Source organism: Otolemur garnettii, unplaced genomic scaffold (assembly GCF_000181295.1).
Source record: "Otolemur garnettii isolate 467f Iridium unplaced genomic scaffold, OtoGar3 scaffold00006, whole genome shotgun sequence".
NCBI classification, from domain to species: Eukaryota; Metazoa; Chordata; class Mammalia; order Primates; family Galagidae; genus Otolemur; species Otolemur garnettii.
This window is the reverse complement of record NW_003852401.1, coordinates 12,185,039-12,206,025: the sequence shown is the minus strand read 5'-3', so window position 1 is coordinate 12,206,025 and position 20,987 is coordinate 12,185,039. Positions and strand designations below refer to the sequence as shown.

Sequence of the window (20,987 nt, the reverse complement as noted above, 5' to 3'; positions counted from 1 at the left end):
GGCTGGGGATTCGAACCCGCCACCTTAGGTGTATGTGGCTGGCGCCTTAGCCGCTTGAGCCACAGGCGCTGAGCCTGGTTTGTTTTTCTTAAAAGATGGGGTCTCAGTGTGTTGCTCAGGTTGTATTCAAATTCCTGGACTCAAGTAATCCACCCACCTCAGCCTCCTGAAGATCTGGGACTGTAGTCACATGCCACTGTGCCCTGCTTCTGATTTTTTTTTTTTTTTAATTCCCTGCAGAAATTCTGAAGCCTTTATTGAAGAAATCTATTAGTTAGACCATGAAAGATGTCTATGTGTATGCTTTTATAATCAATGGTTTGATTTACAGTGCTATAATGAATATAGTCCCTTTTCCTTGCTGTGCTGTTTGCCTAAGACATCTCCTTTAGACCTGGAAGAATCAAGCATGATATTGGTGTTCCTACTTTTCTCTGTTTCTGAGGCTTGCATTCTAGGAGCTTATAAGTCATCATTACTTTAAGAAAAGTAACATTATCAAGGGAACTTAGGCCTGCCCTTCCATATTCATGAGCAGGTGGCTTTTCCTCTTCCTACTTCCTTCATCATTTCCATCTTGGTTACTAATTCATGCCTTTTTAGTTTTTTGATTGAGCTCTTATTCTCTGCATAGAAAAACAATAGATTCTTAGCTCTCTTCTTTACTTACCTCTTTCTTGGCAGGCTGGTAGTGTTGGTGTCCCTGTTCTTTCATGTATGACTGAAAGTGAACTAGGCTAATATTCATATTTTAGCCTAGACCACATCCAGGTTCTCAGCCCTCTTTAGAAGTCACTGCTTATAGCCAGGTGCAGTGGCTCAGGCTTATAATCCTAGCACTCTGGGAGGCCAAGGCAGGTGGATTGCCTGAGCTCACAGGGTCTGAGCAAGACTGAGACCCTGTCTCTGAAAAAAATAGCTGGGCATTATGGTGGGCGCTTGTAGTCCCAGCTCCTCTGGAGACTGAAGCAAGAGAATTGCTTGAGCCCAAGAGTCTGAGGTTGCTGTGAACTATGACCCCCAGGCACTCTACCCAGGGTGACAGAGTGAGACTCTGTCTCCCCCCCAAAAAAGGAAAAGAAAAGAAAAGAAAAGAAAGCACTGCTTGGCTTGGTTCCTGCGGCTCAAGTGGCTAAGGCACCAGCCACATACACCTAAGGTGGCAGGTTCGAATCCAGCCCAGGCCTGCCAAAACAACACTGACGGCTGCAACCAAAAAATAGGCAGGCATTGTGGCAGCCACCTGTAGTTAACAGCTACTTGGGAGGCAGAGGCAGGAGACTCCCTTGAGCCCAGGAGTTGGAGATTGCTGTGAGCTGTGATGCTACGGCACTCTACCCAGGGGGATAGCTTGAGGCTCTGTCTCCAAAAAAAAAAAAAAAAGCACTGCTTATAGTTTAATAACATGGCACACACCTATAATCCCAGCTGCTCAGGAAGCTGAGGTGGGAGGATTGCTTGAGCCCAGGAATTTGAAACCAACCTGAGCCAACATAGCGAAACCTGTCTCACATATAAAAACTAAATAAACATACATATAAAAAGAAAAGACTAGAAGCAAATATAAAGCAAGAGGTGCTGTCTTTATATATATACACATATATATATGGGCATATATATATATTTGTACTTTTCTATATTTTCTAAAATTTCTATAATGAGCATATAACACTTTAATATTAGAAAAGATTTTTCAAAAAGTTACCAGTAAATGTGAAATTTCAGTACAGCAATCATCTCATTAACAGTGCTAATCATAGGAATAACTGCAAGTTGACTAAAGCATACTATTTGCTAAAAGTGGAAGGAATCCTTTTTAATAGTCAGCACAGTAGTTTATGTTACATTTGTTCTTTCATTTTAAGGAAGGGGAAAATGACATTCAGAGAAGTTAAGTCAGTCCATTAACTATCCATAGGTTTTGGTGGGGTGTGGTGGCTCACACCTGTAATTCTAGCATTCTAGGGCGCTGAGGTGGAAGGATTCCTTGAGGTCGGGAATTACCAGCTTGAACAAGAGCAAGATCCCACCTCTGCTAAAAATAAAAAAGCCAACTGGGGTCCTAGCCAGCACCTGCAGCCAGCCTGAGTAGTTCATGCTACTTGGGAGACTTGAGCCCAGGAGTTTGAGGTTGTTGTGAACTAGGCTAATCTCTTGGCACCCTGGCCTGGGAGACAGAAAGACTCTGTCTTAAAAAAAAAACACCAAAGAACTATTTGTGGGTTTTGAGTTAACTACACAGTCATGGAAAGGATCCACTAGAGCTATCTAGTTCCTGGGCTTAGGGGCAGCCAGGGTGCTCCAGATCAGGTGATTGTAGGATCCTGGCATTATACTAAAAAATAAGCCAAATGTCAACAGGTGGAGTCCAAGAAGAGATTTGCAGTTATAACTACAGGGGACAGGGAGGACATCCTCACCTATCTCTTCTTACCCTCAGTCCTAAATTTCTCTGATTGAAAAGTTCAAAGCATAAGAAAATTGTTTTTAGAAATCTACACATTCAGGTGCTTATTATTTTGCTGTGTGAACATTAAGAAACAATTTTCATCTTAATCACGAATCTGCACCTCTGGTGACTGACCCTTGCATCTCCTTACTCAGATTGTGTCTGCATTCCAATACTGCCATGAAAAACAATTGCTCACGGAGACCTCAGGTGCGTAGAAGTGTTCTAACCGAGTGTATGCTTTATTTGTGTTCAAATCTCTCATTACACAAATGAGGTGGAGTTTAGATCTCGCTATTAAATAAGACAAAAATAAATCTCATAATGGTTGAAACCTTTTAACTGTTTTAATCAAGTTATAGTAGAGGATTAAAAATAAATAAAAGTAATATTTGTGACAGGTATTCACATTTCAGTTAAGGTGGCTGGTGGTTGATCTCTGGAGGGCAGTCGTTACACAACCAAAGAGATGAGGTCCCCCAGAAGTGCATGGTCACCTGGACAGCATCCTCAGTGCCACCTGGCATTATTTTCTGCTTCTCTAGGCAGCTTTGTCTCCTGTTAACAGCAATGCCTATTTGAGACCTTTAACAGCCTCCACCCTAGCATGGGATGAGGTTTCATATTTCACAGAGAAAATGGAAACACAAGCTCCCCCTGTTTTCCAGCAGGCCCTGAGACAGAGCTGCACCTGCACCCATCCTTCACCTCTCCTCTGGTTACAGGAAAGTGGGGCACCTTCTCTCTCTGTGGGCTATGCCCTCTCTGATGCCTCTTTTCTCTAATTTTTCATTCACTCTCTCCCTCTCTGCTTCTCACCATCAGCATTTACAAATGCTCCAGTCTATGCCATCTTTTTACCAAAAACCCTCTCCACCCTAGGTCCCCTTCCAGATATACCCATTTCTCTTTCCACAGCCACAGCACATTTCTCTAAACGTTTTCTGGACTCCATGTCTTAGCTTGGTCCTCACCTGCACTCTCTCCTTTCATGACTGTCCCTGACTTGCTCGTTCCTCTACATAACCCCTGCTCAGTGCAGTCTTGTCCTCCATTACTGCAGTAGCCACCTGTGTGCTGACAGCCCCCCAGTCCCTTCCTGAAGCCAGAGTGCTTTCCCAGGGTCCAGGGCCCAGGTGACAAAGGGCATCTATCTTCACCTGAGTGTCCCTCAGGCACCTCAGGTGCAGCAAGTTCAAAGCCTAAACTCTTCCTTCCTTCTCATTTTGGTGACTGATGTCCCTCAGGTCTCCCTCTGCTTTACCAGGTCCTTTTGCTGCTGTTCTCTAAATATCTCTCTCAACTTCTTTCTGTCTCTGTTACACTATCCTAGACCAGACACCATCTCATACTTAATGATAATACCAGTTTCTTGCCTATTTTGCTTTTTTCATGCATGTTTTCAACATTGCGCCCCGGACTGACTTTTTATTTTTTGATTATTTTATTTTTATCTTTTGACACAGAGTCTCACTCTGTTATCCAGGCTAGAGCGCCATGGTATCAGCCCAGCTCACAGCAACTTCAAATTCCTGGGCTCAAGCATTCCCCCCTGCCTCAGCCTCCCAAGTAGCTGGGACTACAGGTGCCTTCCACAATGCCCAGCTATTTTTAGAGATGGGGTCTCAGGCTGGTCTCAAACTCCTAAGCTCAAGCTGTTCACCTGCGTTGGCCTCCCAGAGTGCTAGGATTATAGGTATGAGCCACTGCACTCAGCACAGCAGACCTTTTAAAAAGGACAAAAAAGCTTATTATTTCTGGGCTTAAATAATTCCTCAGTGCTTCCCATTGCCCTTAGGATGAAAACCCAAACTTCTTGAGTATAGCCCTTTGTGAATCAGCCCTGACCATCTCCCCTGCTGTCTCTGGGCATCCCTCTGCCACACACTCAGTTTCTTGAGTGAAACATGCTCTCTTCACCTGTGTGTTCTTAGACTCTGTATTCTGCCTAGAACACCACTCAGCAGCACATCCTTTATGTCCAGCTGCACCTTCTTGCGGTTTGAGTTCTCATCCTCTGGGAAGCATCCTTCCCTTGCAGTGCCAGCCCCACAGCCCCCAGTTCCTCCTTGGGTACACAGCAGTCAAGACTCAGGGAAGCTGCTTTTCTTTCTGCCTTCTAGACTGAGCTCCTGAGAGTAGGGCCCTATCTATCTCATTCATAATAGACAGTAGATCTCATTCTACTCCTGTGTAGTAGATTTCTTGATCTTGGGGCATTTGATATATTAGATTAATGATTAGTACCCTAGCACTTCATGTCTGTTATTGATTGTTAATGTTTTCAAATTCGGAGTTCTAATTTGTTTCTTGTTTCCTGTTTTTTTCTCTTGAGTAAAAGTGTTTTTTCATTTATTAATTAGGAGATACTAACTTTATATCATCCCAGAAACCTTTTTTTATGAAATGCCTTATCTTGTCCTAGTTCTAATTATTTTGGTTAAATTTTACTTTTGTCTTGATGTTTTCCCTCCAGGCTGAAACTCTATTGTTAGATGCCAATATGAACATTAAAATAGCAGGTTTTGGTTTAAGCAATGTATTTACTGTTGGCAATACTCAACATGTGTTTTGGCAGTCCCCTGCACTCAACCCCTGAGCTCTTCCAGGGCAAGATATTCCACGGGCCCGAGGTCAGTATGTGGAGGTCACATCTGAAGTCTCATGGCCATCCTGTGTATGCTCATCATGGCTCACTTCCCTTGGTTGGGCAAAGCCTGAAGGTACAGGAAGCAGTTGCATCCACGTGCTGTATCAAAGTAAAAGGAATTTTGTAAAATTATGTGGATTTGGCAGTGGGACCCATGTTCAGTGGGTAGGGCGCCGGCCACATACGCCAAGGCTGGCAGGTTCAAATCCAGCCCGGGCCAGCTAAAACAACAATGACAACCGCAATAACAACAACAAAAAAATAGCTGGGTACCTGTAGTCCAAGCAAGAGAATTGCTTAAGCCCAAGAGTTTGAGGTTGCTGTGAGCTGTGACACCTTGGCACTCTATCCAGGGCAACAGCTTGAGACTCTGTATCAAAAATATATATATATATATATGAGTTTATATTTTTAATGTTATATGAGTTTAGATATTTCAGTGAGGTTTTTTTGTTGTTGTTTTTTAACCTAAAAGTTGACTCTCACTAGTTTTCTTTCCGCCCTCCCTCCTGAAAGGAACCAGGAGAGAGCATCTGAAGAGGGGTGTACTGAATCCCTTTCTACATCTCTACAGGACTGTAAAACCCCCTCAGGCGTCTCCTGCTACTAAATCCAATTAAACAAAGCACTCTAGAGGTTGTCACATAAGTGAAAATAAGTCATAACTTGGGAGAGTTTTCAGACTGTTTTAGAATGTAGCTTGGTTTGTGTGGCATACTGAATACTTGCTGGGGACTTTTTAAGGAATTGAGGGACTTTTAAGGAATTGAGACATTAAAAAAAATTAAGTTACCCTTTAACCTATAGTCAAAAATTGTTGGAAATAAATCTTCTTATAACTGTGATAATCAGAATATTTTACTCGATGCTCCTCATGAACAGTTCACCTTTTCAGCAAATCATAAAGGGTAGGTAGGTCAGTGCAAAGGCATGGGCTAGAGGAATTTAAACCATTTGTGGAACCAGAACTAGACATCTCAGACCAGAAAAGAATAGGGAATACTCTGTGCCTACATGCTTATGTATGCATGTGTTTGTATAAATAACATATTTCTCTTTTGACTCATGTATATGCTTAAAATGTGAATAATGGAACATTAAGCGCAAGTTATATAATGGACAACTTAACTGATATATCAAATTTAGGAACTTAACTAACTGTAGTTTCCTGTAGTAGTAACTTAGAAACAAGTACTCATTTGTGTTAGAAAAATATGTGATCTTTTAGGTCAAATAAAGAAATTATTTTATCCTGTAACAGAATGATTTCTTACCCAAACAAAACACATAAATTATATTATACCCTTCTTTTTTAGATATTTTGGTGAAAATGGGATATTCACAAGAAGAAATTGAAGAATCTCTTAGTAAAATGAAACATGATGAAATCATACCATATAGTTGTTGTTTGAGAGAAAATTTTCAGAGGTAAGAGTATCCAGCGAGGAAGAGCTGAAGTATCCCTTACGTAAGGCCGGGCACGGTAGTTCATGCCTATAATCCTAGCACTCTGGGAGGCTGAATCGGGCAGATTGCTTAAGCTCATGAGTTCAAGACCAGCCTGAGCAAGAATGAGACCCCCCATCTCTAGAAATAGACAGGCATTGTAGCGAGTGCCTATACTCCTAGCTACTTGGGATGCTGAGGCAAGAAGATCACTTGAGCCCAAGAGTTTAAGGTTACTGTGAGCTACAATGCCACGGCACTCTACCGAGGGTGACAAAATGAGACTCTGCCTCAAAAAAAGAAAAGAAAGAAAGAAAAAGAAATATCCTTTATGTAAATTATTGGTTTGTGTAAACTGTTTTCTTAGTTTTAACATTTTAGGTATATATGATAGTTGATTTATCATTTTTTAAATTTACCTGCAAATAACAAATCTAACTCCTGTGACGTTCATAAGCTACTATTTTAACTTCAAGATAATAATTCTTTTTTTTTTAAAGGTTTATTTATTTATTTATTTATTTTTGCAGTTTTTGGCCGGGGCTGGGTTTGAACCCACCACCTCTGTCATATGGGGCCGGTGCCCTACTCACTGAGCCACAGGTCCCACCCCAAGATAATAATAATTCTTAATAAGTAAACAGAACATTTTAAGTTATTTGGAAAAGCCTGGAAAGAAGCTTATAGACATATAACTTTTTGTGACCTTTCCTGGCAGTCAGAAAAATACTTTTGCCTGAGTTTATGGTTGTCATTTTTAAACATTGTGATTCTTCAACTCTCTCAATGTACTGTTTTTGAGAGGTCTGTGTGTTATGAGTTTAGTTTCTTAATAAACCTTTTGGGTTCCTGTTGTGGTTTATTGTTTTTCTCATTTTCTCTCAGCTGGACTCTAGTGATTCCAGTTCTAGCGGCAGTCTTCCACTTGCTAGGATCAGGCCAAGCAGTGGTCTCAGCAACAACCCTGGCCAGTCTCAAGCCAGAAGCAGAGACATTACCATGTAAGTGTTCTCTTGTAATCTCCCTCCTAACTTTGGGAGGCATTCTGTCACTCAGGGCCTGCCAGGTTGGAGATTAGGATCTGTAAGTGAGGTGTTGTCCACATCTTTGTTTCTTTTGTGTTTGTTAGTTGCTAGTAAGGAGGGATTTTCAGGGCCCATGGGTGGCAGGGTAATTAGCAATGTCCTGAAATCTTCCAGTTTAAAGGGAATTGTTTCTAAAACCTAGGTGGGGGGAAAAAAGTGAAAGCAAGGTATGGGGGAAAATAAGGCAGCCAAAATTCCAATGCAATAGAAAAAATCAAAGTTTGTATTTAAAGCAAAGTGTAGATAAGCCTAGACTTATCTAGGGATTGGAACAGGGTCCCCCTCACAAGTGAAGAGGAGACACCACACAAGCCAGTGTACAAGTATCTCATTTCAGCGTCTCCTCCAATTATCTATACAGTTTTTCACTGACTCCTCTGGTCCTTTAGTTATTCTCATTTACTTCTCGTTGGTCACAGATTACCTCAGTTGTCACGGGTGCCCATTTTCCTTGTCTTTTTAGCCAGAATTGTTACCTGTTATTTTCCTGACAATTGTATGATGGTGTCTATTTGTCTTGTGATGTTTGTTCTGTAACTGTGACCATTATTTCCTTTTGTGTCACAAACTAGCAACAACTAGGGAAGAACAGGACAAACTCGGTCAGTTCAGTCACAAGGTTCCAAAACTCATTGTTTGCTTCTGGGCCCTTTTTAGCTTTCTTATCTATAAAGCCAGACTTTTCTCTTATTTCCTTCCCTGTAGCCTATGTCTATCCCTAATCAAGAAACACCTAAGGAGAGGGGTGAGGCCAGGAGGAGGGAAAGTTTTTGGTGCACCAATGTGCATAATGCAATGGTACATTTCAAAACTATTAAGAATAGAGTATAAATGTCTTACCACAGCAAATAAGTAAGCGAGGTGATGGTAATGTTAATCAGTTCAATGTAACCATTCCACATTGTATATCAAATCAGTAAATTGTACCCCATAAATGCATTAATGTACACAGTTATGATTTAATACAGAAATAAAAAAGTCCTGGGCAGAACCCAGGACTCTGGTCCTGTGGATTTGTTCACTAAACCATCTCCTTTTATAATAATAATCATTATTCTTTGTTGGAGCTTCTAATGCTAAAAGGAAGTTCATAAAAGAATATTTCCAGAAATTATTTAATAGAGAAAATCACTTATTGACCTAATCCCTGGTTACTTTTTTTTTTTATGGAGCTAGAAAGAGTGGTCAGCAAGGGAAAGATTTGATTATGCCTCTAGTTATGCTCTTTTGAGTATTAAAAATTAGATAGGTTCCAAATTTGATGCCTAGCAAAGTACATCCACTTGATTCCAGGTGAGGGCAGGCAAGCCAACCAGGCTAGTGTTTAGCTTGTCCACCAGCCTCCTCTCCCCTTTCCCCTTATCCTACTCTCTGCTGCCTACCTTTGCATATATACCTGCTTCTCTAAAACCACAATGTAATTTGTAGCCGTGCTTCTTAATCTGGGACCTTGTGCATGTGTGTATTTGTACACATTTTTCTGGAAAGGATGACTTTTATCATATTTTCAAGGGGTTCTTTAGCTTGTTTGAAAAAAAAAAAAGCACCAGTTTGCTAATCAGTAAACAGTATTGGGACAAGTTGGTAGTTCTTAGGAAAAAAATAATTTAGATCTATTTCTCACATTTTATATAAAGATGAATTCCAATTGGAGTGAAGGTGGGAATAAAAAGGCCCCAGAAATATTGAAAGATGTTTCCTAAGCAGGACTCTACAAAAAGGAAGGAAGGAAAGTAGGGAGGGTAGGAGGGAGGGAGGGAGGAAAGAAGGATTAAAAGATAACATGGAATGATTTGCTTTATAACTTGGACTGGTAAAGGTCTATGACCTTAGACACCAAACCCATGAAAGAAAAGACTTGCAAATTTGACTGCATAAAATTTCTATGTGATGCACCCATACTATGAACTACTACTTAACAGTAAAAGAACACACAACATCTTGGATGGATCTCAAGGGAATTATATTGTCTGACATACCATTCCATACACATAACATTCTTAAAATGGCAGAATTATAGAGATGGAGAGCGAGTTAGTGGTTGCCGGGGCTCGGGAAAAGAGTCTGGGGGAGAGGGAGGTGGCTATAGCTGAAGCTGGCTGTAGCTCTGAAAGGGTAGCCCAGGAAGTCTCTGAGATGGATCTGCACTGTGTCTCAGCTGGTGATAGCCACGCAAATCTGCATGTGTGATAAATGGATGTACAACTAAATACACAGACACAACTGAGTGCAAGTAAAACGGGAAATATGAATGCATTCAGTGGATTGGATCAATGTTTCCATTCTAAATCTTAAAATCTCAAATCTAAATACAGTTAGTTAGACCAGGCATAAAGGCAGCTCAGGCCTGTAATCCTAGCACTTGAGAGGCTGAGGTAAGTGGATTGCCTGAGCTCAGGAGTTCAGACCAGTCTGAGCAAGAGCAAGACGCCCATCTCTACTAATAATAGAAAAACTAGCTGAGCATCATGGTGGGCTCCTGTGGTCCCAGCTACTCAGGAGACTGATGCAAGAAGATCACTTGTACCCAGGAGTTTGAGATTGCTGTGAGCTATAATGCCATGGCACTCTAGCCAGGGGCAACAGAGTAAGACTCTGTCTCAAAAATAAAATACAATATTACAAAAGAAAATCAAATGATGCTTTTTAAAAAGAAAATAAATACAATTAGTACAGGTTTTAAAGCCAATCAATAGTAACCTGAAGGTTCACAATGTTAGTAAACCTCTTGTGATATTGGAAAGAAAGATAAGCGTTAAGGGTGATATCACCCTATATTGGGTTATCTCTTTTGTTTTACATGTTAAAATTACTGCTCTGACTGTTTAATTGTTCTCACCCATAAATAAAATTAAGCCCAGTGGGTTTTGCTGTGTGACCCAGGCTGGAATGCAGCAACCCAGTCACAGCTCATTGTAGCCTCAAACTCCTAAACCCTGTATACTTTTAATTCAGTTCCAAATACATTTGCCATTTAAAATTTTGTCCAAGTAGCAACTTTCCCCCTTCTCTCCTTTCAATAGATCTAAAATATAAAGTCCCTTCTGTCTCATTTGGTGCTGTTCTTTAAGGTTACTAGTGGACATCAAATCTGATGAATTAATTTCAAAAATCCTTTGCACTCCAGATTACCTGTGCTGGTATTAGAATCTGCACACACATATGATTTATTACAGGGCATCAGTTCATCGTGCACCTGGGGTGTCTCTAGGCGCGCTGCTCCTGGGGTTGGGGGTATGGCCAGCAACTTCTGCCCCCTTCCTCCCTGTCATTTGCTTGAGGAACATACTTTCCTCTGCTTTTACCACCTGCCTTTGTCTACTCAGGTTCTTGTTTACCTTCTAAAAGATTATGGGTACTTTTAAAAAGATCCAAGATAAAACTTTAAAAGAAATGGCCCATAAAATCTATACTGTTCTGTTCCAGAATGGATGTAATTCACTCAGATACGTATATAAGGTGAATCAGTTCATTCTGCGTGATGCGTGTGCCTCTAATTAATTTGGTCAGTTGTCTATACAGTAACAACTCCCCATTAATACGTTTCCAAAGGACCACTCTGAACAATTATTATTATTTTAAAACATCTTTAAGAAAAGTAGAATGTTAGGGACTTTTACTAAGTGCAATTTTAAAATTGAATTCATTGCAGAGTAAACATTATATGTAAGTGGGAAACGTCTTAGACGATTTTACTGTTTTGTAGTTGTGTAGACAAATAGCTGTCTTAGATCATCTTACAAAATGTTTATTTCCACACAATAAAATGTGAAATTATATTTTATCTCTTAAAAAGTAAACTCTTTGTTATAGCTGGACCAGCTATTCCTTCAGTTGTGGCATATCCAAAAAGGAGTCAGACCAACACTAAAGACAGTGACCACAAAGAAGATGGAATTCCCTCCCAGATATCAAGAGGCATTGCTGTTGGGAGAGAGGGAATTGCTCCAGCCAATCCCATGCTTGGGGATGCAAGAAAAGCTCCACTAGTGTAAGTGTTGCTGAACTAGAGAGCAGACCTAGGATGATAGAGTTGAAACCAGCTGGACAACTGTTCTGAGCTTGTCCATTTTACTCCCTATTACGCCACCAGGCCCAGTCCCAACCTACAGAAATTAGAAATATAGAAATTCTTCCTGCTGCATTGTAGGTATTTCTTTCTTTTTTTTTTTTTTTTGTAGGTATTTCTTGTTGACACCCTGTGTCTTAGTCCATTCCTGATGCTGTCACAAAATACCTGAGAATAGGTAATTTATAAAGAACAAAAATTTATTTCAGAGGTCGGGTATAGTGACTCATGCCTGTAATTCTAGCACTTTGGGAGGCCAAAGTAGGAAGATCACTTGAGGCCAGGAGTTTGAAACCAACCTGAGCAAAAGTAGAGACATCCTCTCTATGAAAAATTAGCCCAGTATAATCATATGCACCTGTAGTCCCGGCTACTCAGGAGGCTGAGCCAGGAGGGTCACTCTAGCCCAAGAGTTCAAAGTTTAAGTATGCTGTGATAAGGCCACTGCAGTCCAGCCTGAGTGACAGAGCAAGACTCTATATAAATTTAAAAAAAAAAAAATTCAGTTCTGGAGGTTGGAAAGTCCAAATCAAAGTGACAGTGAGTTTGGTATCTGGGGGGGACCCTGTTCCCTGCCTCCAAGGTGATATAATTATTGCTACATCCTCCTTAGGAAACTAAGGCTCTATCCTCACTTGGCAGAAGGGATGGGAGTGACGAACTCACCCCTTCAAACCCTTTTACAAGATGCTAATTCATTAATAAGGGCAAAGCCCTCATGACCTGATGCCTTTTACACATAATACATTGGAGATAAAAGTTTCAGCATGACTTGGCACCCGAAGCACAGTGGTTACAGCGCCAGCCACATACTCCAAGGCTGGCGGGTTCAAACCTGGCCCTGGGCCACCTAATCAACAATGACAACTCCAACAAAAAATAGGCAGGTGTTGTGGCAGCCTCTTGTAGTCCCAGCTACTTGGGAGGCTGAGGCAAGAGAATCGCTTAAGCCGAAGAGTTGGAGGTTGCTGTAAGCTGTGACGCCACGGCACTCTACTAAGGGCAACATAGCAAGACTCTGTCTCAAAATTTAAAAAAAGTTTCTGCATGAATTCTGGAGGAGACACAGTCAAACCATAGCACACACCGCCCCGCCCCCTCCCCGTATACACTATGGCAGTGATGAAGTCCTATATGTCAAGTGCCATGTCCAGTTGTTCCACAGACATATGCTGAGCTTCAGGTTATGTTCGGCAGTGAGAGACAGAAAGACCTCAGTCTGACAAAGGAAGGAATAAAAGCAATGACAGTGTAGACAGATGACAGCAGACAGAAGCCCACCATAAACACACAAAAGACAGTTCTATTGCTCTGTATCTTAAATCATACGCATACATGTATGTGTGTGTCCATAGATATGTACTAGGAACAACCCAACGTGTCTTTAACTACTTGAAACAGGAGTCTCTGTTGCAAGTGACAGGAACCGAGTCCAAATAGGCTCCAATTAAAAAGTGCATCTGTTAGGTCCTACAACTAAAAACACCCAGGCCTAGAGTCAGGATTCTTAAAAATGTCCTTTGGGCCAAGCGCAGGGCTTAACACCTATAATCCTAACATTCTGGGAGGCCAAGGCGGGTGGATTGCTTGAGCTCAAGAGTTGAAGACCAGCCTGAGTAAGAGTGAGACCCCATCTCTAAAAATAGCCGGGCATTGTGGTGGGTGCCTGTAATCCCATCTACTTGGTAGGCTGAGGCAAGAGGATTGCTTGAGCCCAAGAGTTTGAGGTTGCTGTGCACTATGATGCCACGTTACTGTACCAAGGGTGACAAAGTGAGTCTCGAAATAAAAAAATAGGGCAGCACCTGTGGCTCAAAGGAGTAGGACGCCGGCCTCATATACCGGAGGTGGCCGGTTCAAACCCAGCCCTGGCCCAAAACTGCAAAAATAAATAAATAAATAAAATTAAGTAAACAAATAAATGTCCTTTGGGTAGAAGATTCTAAACTGTATTGTTAAAACAATGTAGGATACCCTGTTATATAATAACGAATTTTTATAACCATAACCTTATTAGTTCATTTAAAATATGTCAGTGTGTTTTGGGAAAACGTTGAGAGTACAGTATGCTCATACAATGATACATTTCAAAACTATTAAGAAAAGAGTATAACTATCTTACCACAACGAATAAGTAAACAAGGTGCCTGATGTGTTAATCAGTTCAATGTAAGCATTTCACATTGTATATCAAACGAGTACACTGAACCCCGTAAATGTATCAGTGCACACAGTTATGATTTAATTAAAAAATATATTAAAAAAATTGACTTGGCACCTGTAGCACAGTGGTTATGGCACCAGCCACATGCACCAAGGCTGGCAGGTTTAAGCCCAGCCCAGGCCAGCTAAACAACAATGACAACTGCAACAAGAAAATAGCTGGGTGTTGTGGCAGGTGCCTGTAGTCCCAACTACTTGGGAGGCTGAGATAACGAATCACTTAATCCCAAGAGTTTGAGGTTGCTGTGAGCTGTGACACCACAGCACTCTATTGAAGGCAACATAGTGAGACTGTGTTTCAAAAAAAAATAAAATATACATATATATACACACACACACGCATATAAAATCATCATATATATGTATGTAAATATATATGTAGACTATTCCCTTAAACGCTATGAGACTTTGTCTCATTACATGCTATTTTGGTATCCTTCCCCACTTAACTTGACTTTTGCTCTTAAGTCCTATAAAATACCCTTTGGATCTGGATTAATTATACCTGGTTTTCACCACTGTGTATAAAAAGATTATATTCTATGTTTATAAGAGTCTCTTATGTTCTAATGTCCACAGCACTATTCCTGATCAATGAACTTCAGCTGCTCCAACACACAGTATTAGCAGTGCAACCAGCCTGAATCAAATCCACATCCCAAGAGGCCTTGCCAGTCATAGCACTTTCCATGACCCCATGGGCGCGGCCAACTGCAACATAACTGTATAACGGCGCCCACCTCTCCCACCCTCTCCCAGCCTGTCCTGTGAAGCCACACTGTTGCCCCAGACTCGAAGCTAAGACTCCACTAATCCTTTTAGCAAGTTAACTTTGGAGCTCAGAAGGAGGTAAGTGTCTGGTGATGCTAGTCGTTTTGGAGTGAACATACAGAGCATAAAGAGAAAGTTCTTCCTGTTGTGTGAAGCCACTGTCCAGATATTTTTCATTCTGCCTTCAACTCTTGTTTTTTCTGGATTTTATATATCTAACTTTGTACATTAAAGTAGAAATTACAAAGCTCAATGTCTTTTTCTAACACTGAATATTGTCTAGTATTTGGGGAGGAGGGTTGTTATTATTCTTTTTCCCTTAGGTCACACACCTATCCACATGGCTTGTTCAGTGCAGGTTAGGAAATCTCCAGTTCTGGTGTAAGCAAGGGACTGGTGCTCCATACCAATCACCTAGGAAGATGATGCATCCATTGTAATCATCCACAGAACCAAGGAGAGGGACATTACCTCTTTTCTCACTTCATTGTCATTAAAGAGCTTCAAGTTTCTCGAAGTCCAAATCTTAAAATTTTTCTCTCCCTTAGGAAATTATCTTGAGGGCAGGATAACTTTCTTCAAAGGTACAGTTTTAAAGATAATCTTTGGTGTATTCTCAAAAAATATTATGTTTTCATATCCAGGGCATAAGAAAGAAAAAAAGTAATAATATCAGGTTATGTATAAAATACTTAATGTGTCTAGGTAGGCTGTCATTTTAGGCCCTGGGAAACTATAAGGGTCCTTTGAGGTAATTTTGACTTCATTTCCATGATCTACTATACATGTTGCCAAAGCCTAGAAATATTAGTTGCTTTCAGAGGAAAAAGAAAAGACACCACTTGGAACCATAAGCAAATAGTGAAAGACATCTTTACTCAGGAAAACCCCAGGAACTCAAAAGCCCCTGCAGTTTTAGGGCTCCCCTGAGGGACTTCTTTGGAGTTAAGCCTTGAGGTGGATTAAACTGTCTGAGGTTTCCTGCAGATATTTTTTAATTGGTCAGTTGATACCTGAAGCAATGCCAAGAGTTATCCCAAATTAGAAAAAAGTCCAAGGATTTCCCATCCCTCTTGTCTGTCACCCGTATCTAGGCACCAGTAAGGGTCTCTCAGATGTACAATGGTCAGAGCTCCCGTCCTCTGTTTTCTGCACTCCCCATGCCCTGTTAACCTCTGCTCAATGTCACACTTTGCCATTATTTAAATTGTAGGCCAAATGTCATTTTTCAGACTCCTTAATTTCTCTAGATTAGTCATCTAAAATTTAAGTGAGCCACATTAAATAGTCTGATCTGTTTATTGTTAGGATGTCAAATGGTAGATATGGGAAGATTTCTAATAAGTTAATTAGCATTAACTAATAATAGAAATGAAATCAGACAAGTCAAAAGATTCCAGTCTACCTTTCTTATTCTTTCTCTCTCTATATGTACTCTCTCTCTCTGTCTCCATATATATACATATATATACACACACATATATATATGTGCGTGTATGTGTGTGTGTGTGTGTATTTGTTTTTAGACAGAGTCTCATTTCATTGCCCTTGATAGAATACCGCAGCATCATAGCTCACAGCAACCTCAAACTCTTGGGCTCAAGTCATCCTTTTGCCTTAGCCTCCCAAGTAGCTGGAACTATAGGCACCCACCACACATGGCTATTTTTTAGAGACAAGGACTCCCTCTTGCTCAGGCGGATATCAAACACCTGAACTCAATTTATCCACCCGCCTCAGCATCCCAAAGTGCTAGGATTACAGGTGTGAAAATATATTTTAAAGATTTTTTTTAGTCATTTTTCAACTAAAATTATCTTTGGGTTAATACTACCTTATATATGTAGTGTTTATTTATAAAACATTTTCACATGCATGACCCTCTTTACAGTGGATAGCCCTGCTGTGTACCACTTTCGATCTGATTATGAAATGGTTAGCAGTTATTTACAGTAGATATTTTTTAATTGGTCAGTTGATACCTGAAGCAATGCCAAGAGTTATCCCAAATTAGAAAAAAGTCCAAGGATTTCATTAATTCAGTCATTCAGCAAATATATATCATTGCCTGTTGTGTCCAATTACAGAACTGGCCTTTACAAATAAAAGTTAATAAGAACAGCCTGTATTTGTCCAGGGAAGCCAATCACATGATTATAGAAGTCTGTTCCATAGTTCAAAAAGTCTATTATCAGATTCTGTTCAGCACGGCCTGTGCACCTGCTTAATTTTTTTTAATGACCAGAGTCACTCTTTTTAAATACAATTCTTCCAGTTAGTTACATAAAAATAAAATTCATTGTTATCTTGTCACTTAATTTTTATTTTGAGATCTAAAATGGACCATCTACTTCAGTTTAAACCCCAATAACCTATTTTTTTCTTAAAGTGATTTATGTCAGTCTCAACGCCTATAACTCAGCAGCTAGGGCACGAGCCACATACACCGGGGACTGGTGGGTTTAAACATGGCCCGGGCCTGCCAAACAACGACAACTACAACCAAAAAATAGACGGGCATTGTGGTGGGCACCTGTAGTTCCAGCTACTTGGGAGGCTAAGGCAAGAGAAACGTTTAAGCCCAAGAGTTTAAGGTTTAAGTTTAAGGTTGTGAGCTCTGATGCCATGGCACCCTAACGAGGGCAACATAGGGAGACTATGTCTCAAAAAAAAAAAAAGTGATTCATATCATAATAAATAAACATTCTATTAACGTTTAAAATTAAATCATCTTCCTGAAAGAAGCAGTGAGCTTCTCAATGGTTAAATATTTTTATAATGAAAATTTTTGATGTTTATACATAAGAAGACAATATTTCTATACATTAGATATTCTGAAGAAAGTTGAAAAATTTTGTTTTATTACTAGTACATTGCAAATGACTTGTCATTTCTTTATCACAAGACGTTTTATCTTAAAAGTGTGTCCATCTGAAGAACTTTAAATAGATTTAATTAGATCTGATATCAATATTTACTGCTAAACTTTTGCTTACAAGTTGCCCTGGGTAGAGTGCTGTGGCATCACAGCTCACAGCTCCTGGGCTCAAGCGATTCTCCTGCCTCCACCTCCCAAGTAGCTGGGACTATAGGCGCCTGCCACAACACTTGGCTATTTTTTGGTTGCAGCCATCATTGTTGTCTAGCAGGCCCAGGCTGGATTCAAACCCACGAGCTCAGGTGTATATGGCTGGTGCCTTAGCTGCGTGAGCCACAGGCGCCAAGTCGCTAATTTCTTTTTTACTTAATTTCTTTTAGAAACATGTCATTCAGGTTTATCAAATGGTAGGATATATATATACATATATATATATATATACATATGCACACACACACATTTATTTTCCAGTCCTCGTCCCCAAATAGGCTCTGCAATTAACATCAGGTGTGGTTTCCTGGCCTTGTTTTTAATTTTTTTTAAACTAAACTTTCTAAGTATACACTTATTTATTTCCTTAAAAGGAAACTGGAAAGAAATAGATTAATTCTTGTCAGGCATTTTAAAGGGAATGTGATGCCCAGGCAACAAAAGGCCTGTGTGTGCTCTATGCATTTTCTTTCTTTTTTTTTTTGAGAGAAAGTCTCAAGTTGTCACCCTGGGTAGAGTACCCTAGCATCATAGCTCACAGCAACCTCAAACTCTTGTGCTCAAGCAGTCCACCCCTCGGCCTCCCAGAGTGCTAGGATTACAGGCATGAGCCACCTTACCCAGCCTCTTTCTTTTTTTATTTCAAAATGTTAAGGGGGTATAAATTTTTTAGGATACATGGATCACTTCAAGATGGTATCACTCTTGCCATGCAACAGACTGTTTTCCTATACTAGATAGAATAGACAAACAGAACGGTGTGTGTGTGTGTTTAGAGAGAAAATTTAAATATATATATAACATAAAAAAAAATTTCTATCACAGGTCCAAGACTCTCCAGAGTGATCATGACACCTGCATCACTCAAGAAGGTGGCTGCCCTCTCAGCTTGGGTCCCAGAGTGAGTGGAGCAAAGTCCCTGGTGGACCTTTAATGGACCCAGAACATAAATGAGAAATAAACCTCGTTGTCACAGGCCATTGAGATTTGGGGGTAGTATGTCTGCAGTACAGTTTAGCCTCCTTGACTGACATGGGACCACACACTCAACATATCTTTTCTGAGTTATCCTTTCAGGCTGATACTAGTTTGGTAACAAAGAGATTTTTGCTGGGTCTTTGTTTGTTATGACAAGGGGACCACTGTCTGTGGCAAATGTATCTTGCTCTGTAAACCTATATCTTGCTCTTGCTCTGCAAACAATAAACCTTATTCCACACTTGTAAAAAAAAAAAAAAGAAAGAGAAAATGAAGAGTTGTTTTGTTTTGTTTTTATTAAATCATAGCTGTGTACATCAATGCATTTATGGGGTACAATGTGCTAGTTTTGTATACAATTTGAAATACAACACACTGGTTAACATAACCTGCACCACATTTTCTTAATTGTTGTGTTAAGACATTTATACTCTACACTTAAGAGCTTTGACATGTACAACATTTCTTTTTCCTGCCTGTGTATAGCCGCCAATGCCCTCTACAGAAAAGGGAAAAAAAAAATCAGTGTTATCAGAACTACTTTATGCATATTCAAGCAAATTCATGCTTTTTCTCCTTTTTTACAACACAAGTGATTGCATGTTTTACGTCCTATGCCTTACTTTTTGCCTTTTATACTTTGGAAATTGTTCTATAGTAGCCCATATTTATTTTTTCCTTATCACTTTCCATATCAATGTAATATTCCATTATAAAAATATAGTAGTACTTATTTATTTAACCAGTGCTTTATTAATGGACCTTTAAGAATTTTCTCATGTTTTGCCAGTCTGAATAATACTGGATTAGCCATCAGAATGCTGAGAAAAATTATAATCATTTGCCCCTGAGTCCAGAGGTAAATTTGTTTATATTTTGAGTAATTTTATGAATGATTTACAGGCGTAAGAATAAAGGGATAGTGACAAACTAATATAAATCATAATAAGAATTTAAATGTAGGAAACCCAAATTTCTTGCCTACATATTCCTGTTTTGAAAGTATATATGTCACAAAAGGGCAGTGTCCTTTGTTTGCTGCTAACTGCTCATGCCCTGCCTTGCAACCCAAAACATATCCATCTTGTAAAAACTGCTTCCAGATTTCAGTTATATATTCCAAAGTTTTAGCTTTATCATTACTGCTCATTCTTCTCCTTGAATCTGCAAAACACAATCTTTTTAAAAACTGTGACACTCCTAACATCTATTTCTTTCCAATCACCTATGTACCCACCTGCCTTTATCAATTGTCCACTTACAGATTGTATCAAGTCAAAGTTTGATACAGAGATATTAAACTTTGATATACAGAGATATAAATCTCACAGAGATGAAAGAAAATGATGTACTTGCAGCAAAATGGATCCTGTTACTTGTCACAAAATCTTAATTTTTTTTTTAAAAGACAGAGTCTTACTTTGTCACCCTCCGTAGAATGCTGTGGCACCACAGCTCACAGCAACCTCCAGCTCTTGGGCTTAGGCGATTCTCTTGCCTCAGCCTCCTGAGACAAAAAACTTATGTTAATAGTTGTTCCTTGGCTCGGCGCCTATAGCTCAACGGGCTAAGGCGCCAGCCACATACACCTAAGGTGGCGGGTTCGAATCCCCAGCCCGGGCCCGCCAAAACAACAATGACTGCTGCAACCAAAAAATAGCCGGGCGTTGTGGCAGGCGTCTGTGGTCCCAGCTACTTGGGAGGTGGAGGCAGGAGACTCGCTTGAGCCCAGGAGTTGGAGGTTGCTGTGAGCTGTAATGCCACGGCACTCCGCCCAGGGGGACAGCTTGAGGCTCTGTCTCAAAAAAAAAAAAAAAAAAAAAATAGTTGTTCCGGTTAAAGGACTGAGTATAGATCTGAGAATCCATATTTCCTTTTTATCCTTAGAGGATATTGTTATTGTTCAGAGACATCAATTCTTGAGAGACTTGAAGTCTAGTGAGAAAGGCAGGTGCATTGGTTTCTTTCTCGTTCCCCAGATGTCTCTGGCAGTCAGGGGCTCCCAAGCTCTCATAAAGCCAAAGGCTGCTGCCACCAATGAAATGGGAGCTTCTTAAGGCCAAACCACCAGGCTGCCAGTACCCTTGAGGTTTCTTCCTGTCACCACAACCTGAGCCATATTGCTACTGTACCCATTGGGCACTTTTGTCCTCCCCCAGCAGGCTTAAGCCCCCTCAGTTTTTTTTGTTTGTTTTGTTTTGTTTTTGAGACAGAGTCTCACTTTGTCA

At 40.2% G+C, this 20,987-nt stretch overlaps 1 protein-coding gene across 1 annotated transcript in view; it reads left to right on the top strand.

Moving 5' to 3' along the window:
- LOC111722581 (MAP/microtubule affinity-regulating kinase 3-like) overlaps positions 1-14,831 on the top strand; it is a 33,439-nt gene extending 18,608 nt beyond the window's left edge. The window contains exons 4-7 of the mRNA XM_023508837.1: positions 6,416-6,527; positions 7,431-7,546; positions 11,444-11,621; positions 14,502-14,831. Coding sequence (XP_023364605.1) covers positions 6,430-6,527; positions 7,431-7,546; positions 11,444-11,621; positions 14,502-14,520 — 411 coding nt within the window. The 5' untranslated portion in view covers positions 6,416-6,429 and the 3' untranslated portion in view covers positions 14,521-14,831. The remainder of the gene's footprint in view (positions 1-6,415; positions 6,528-7,430; positions 7,547-11,443; positions 11,622-14,501) is intronic.
- The last annotated feature ends 6,156 nt before the right edge of the window (positions 14,832-20,987 follow it).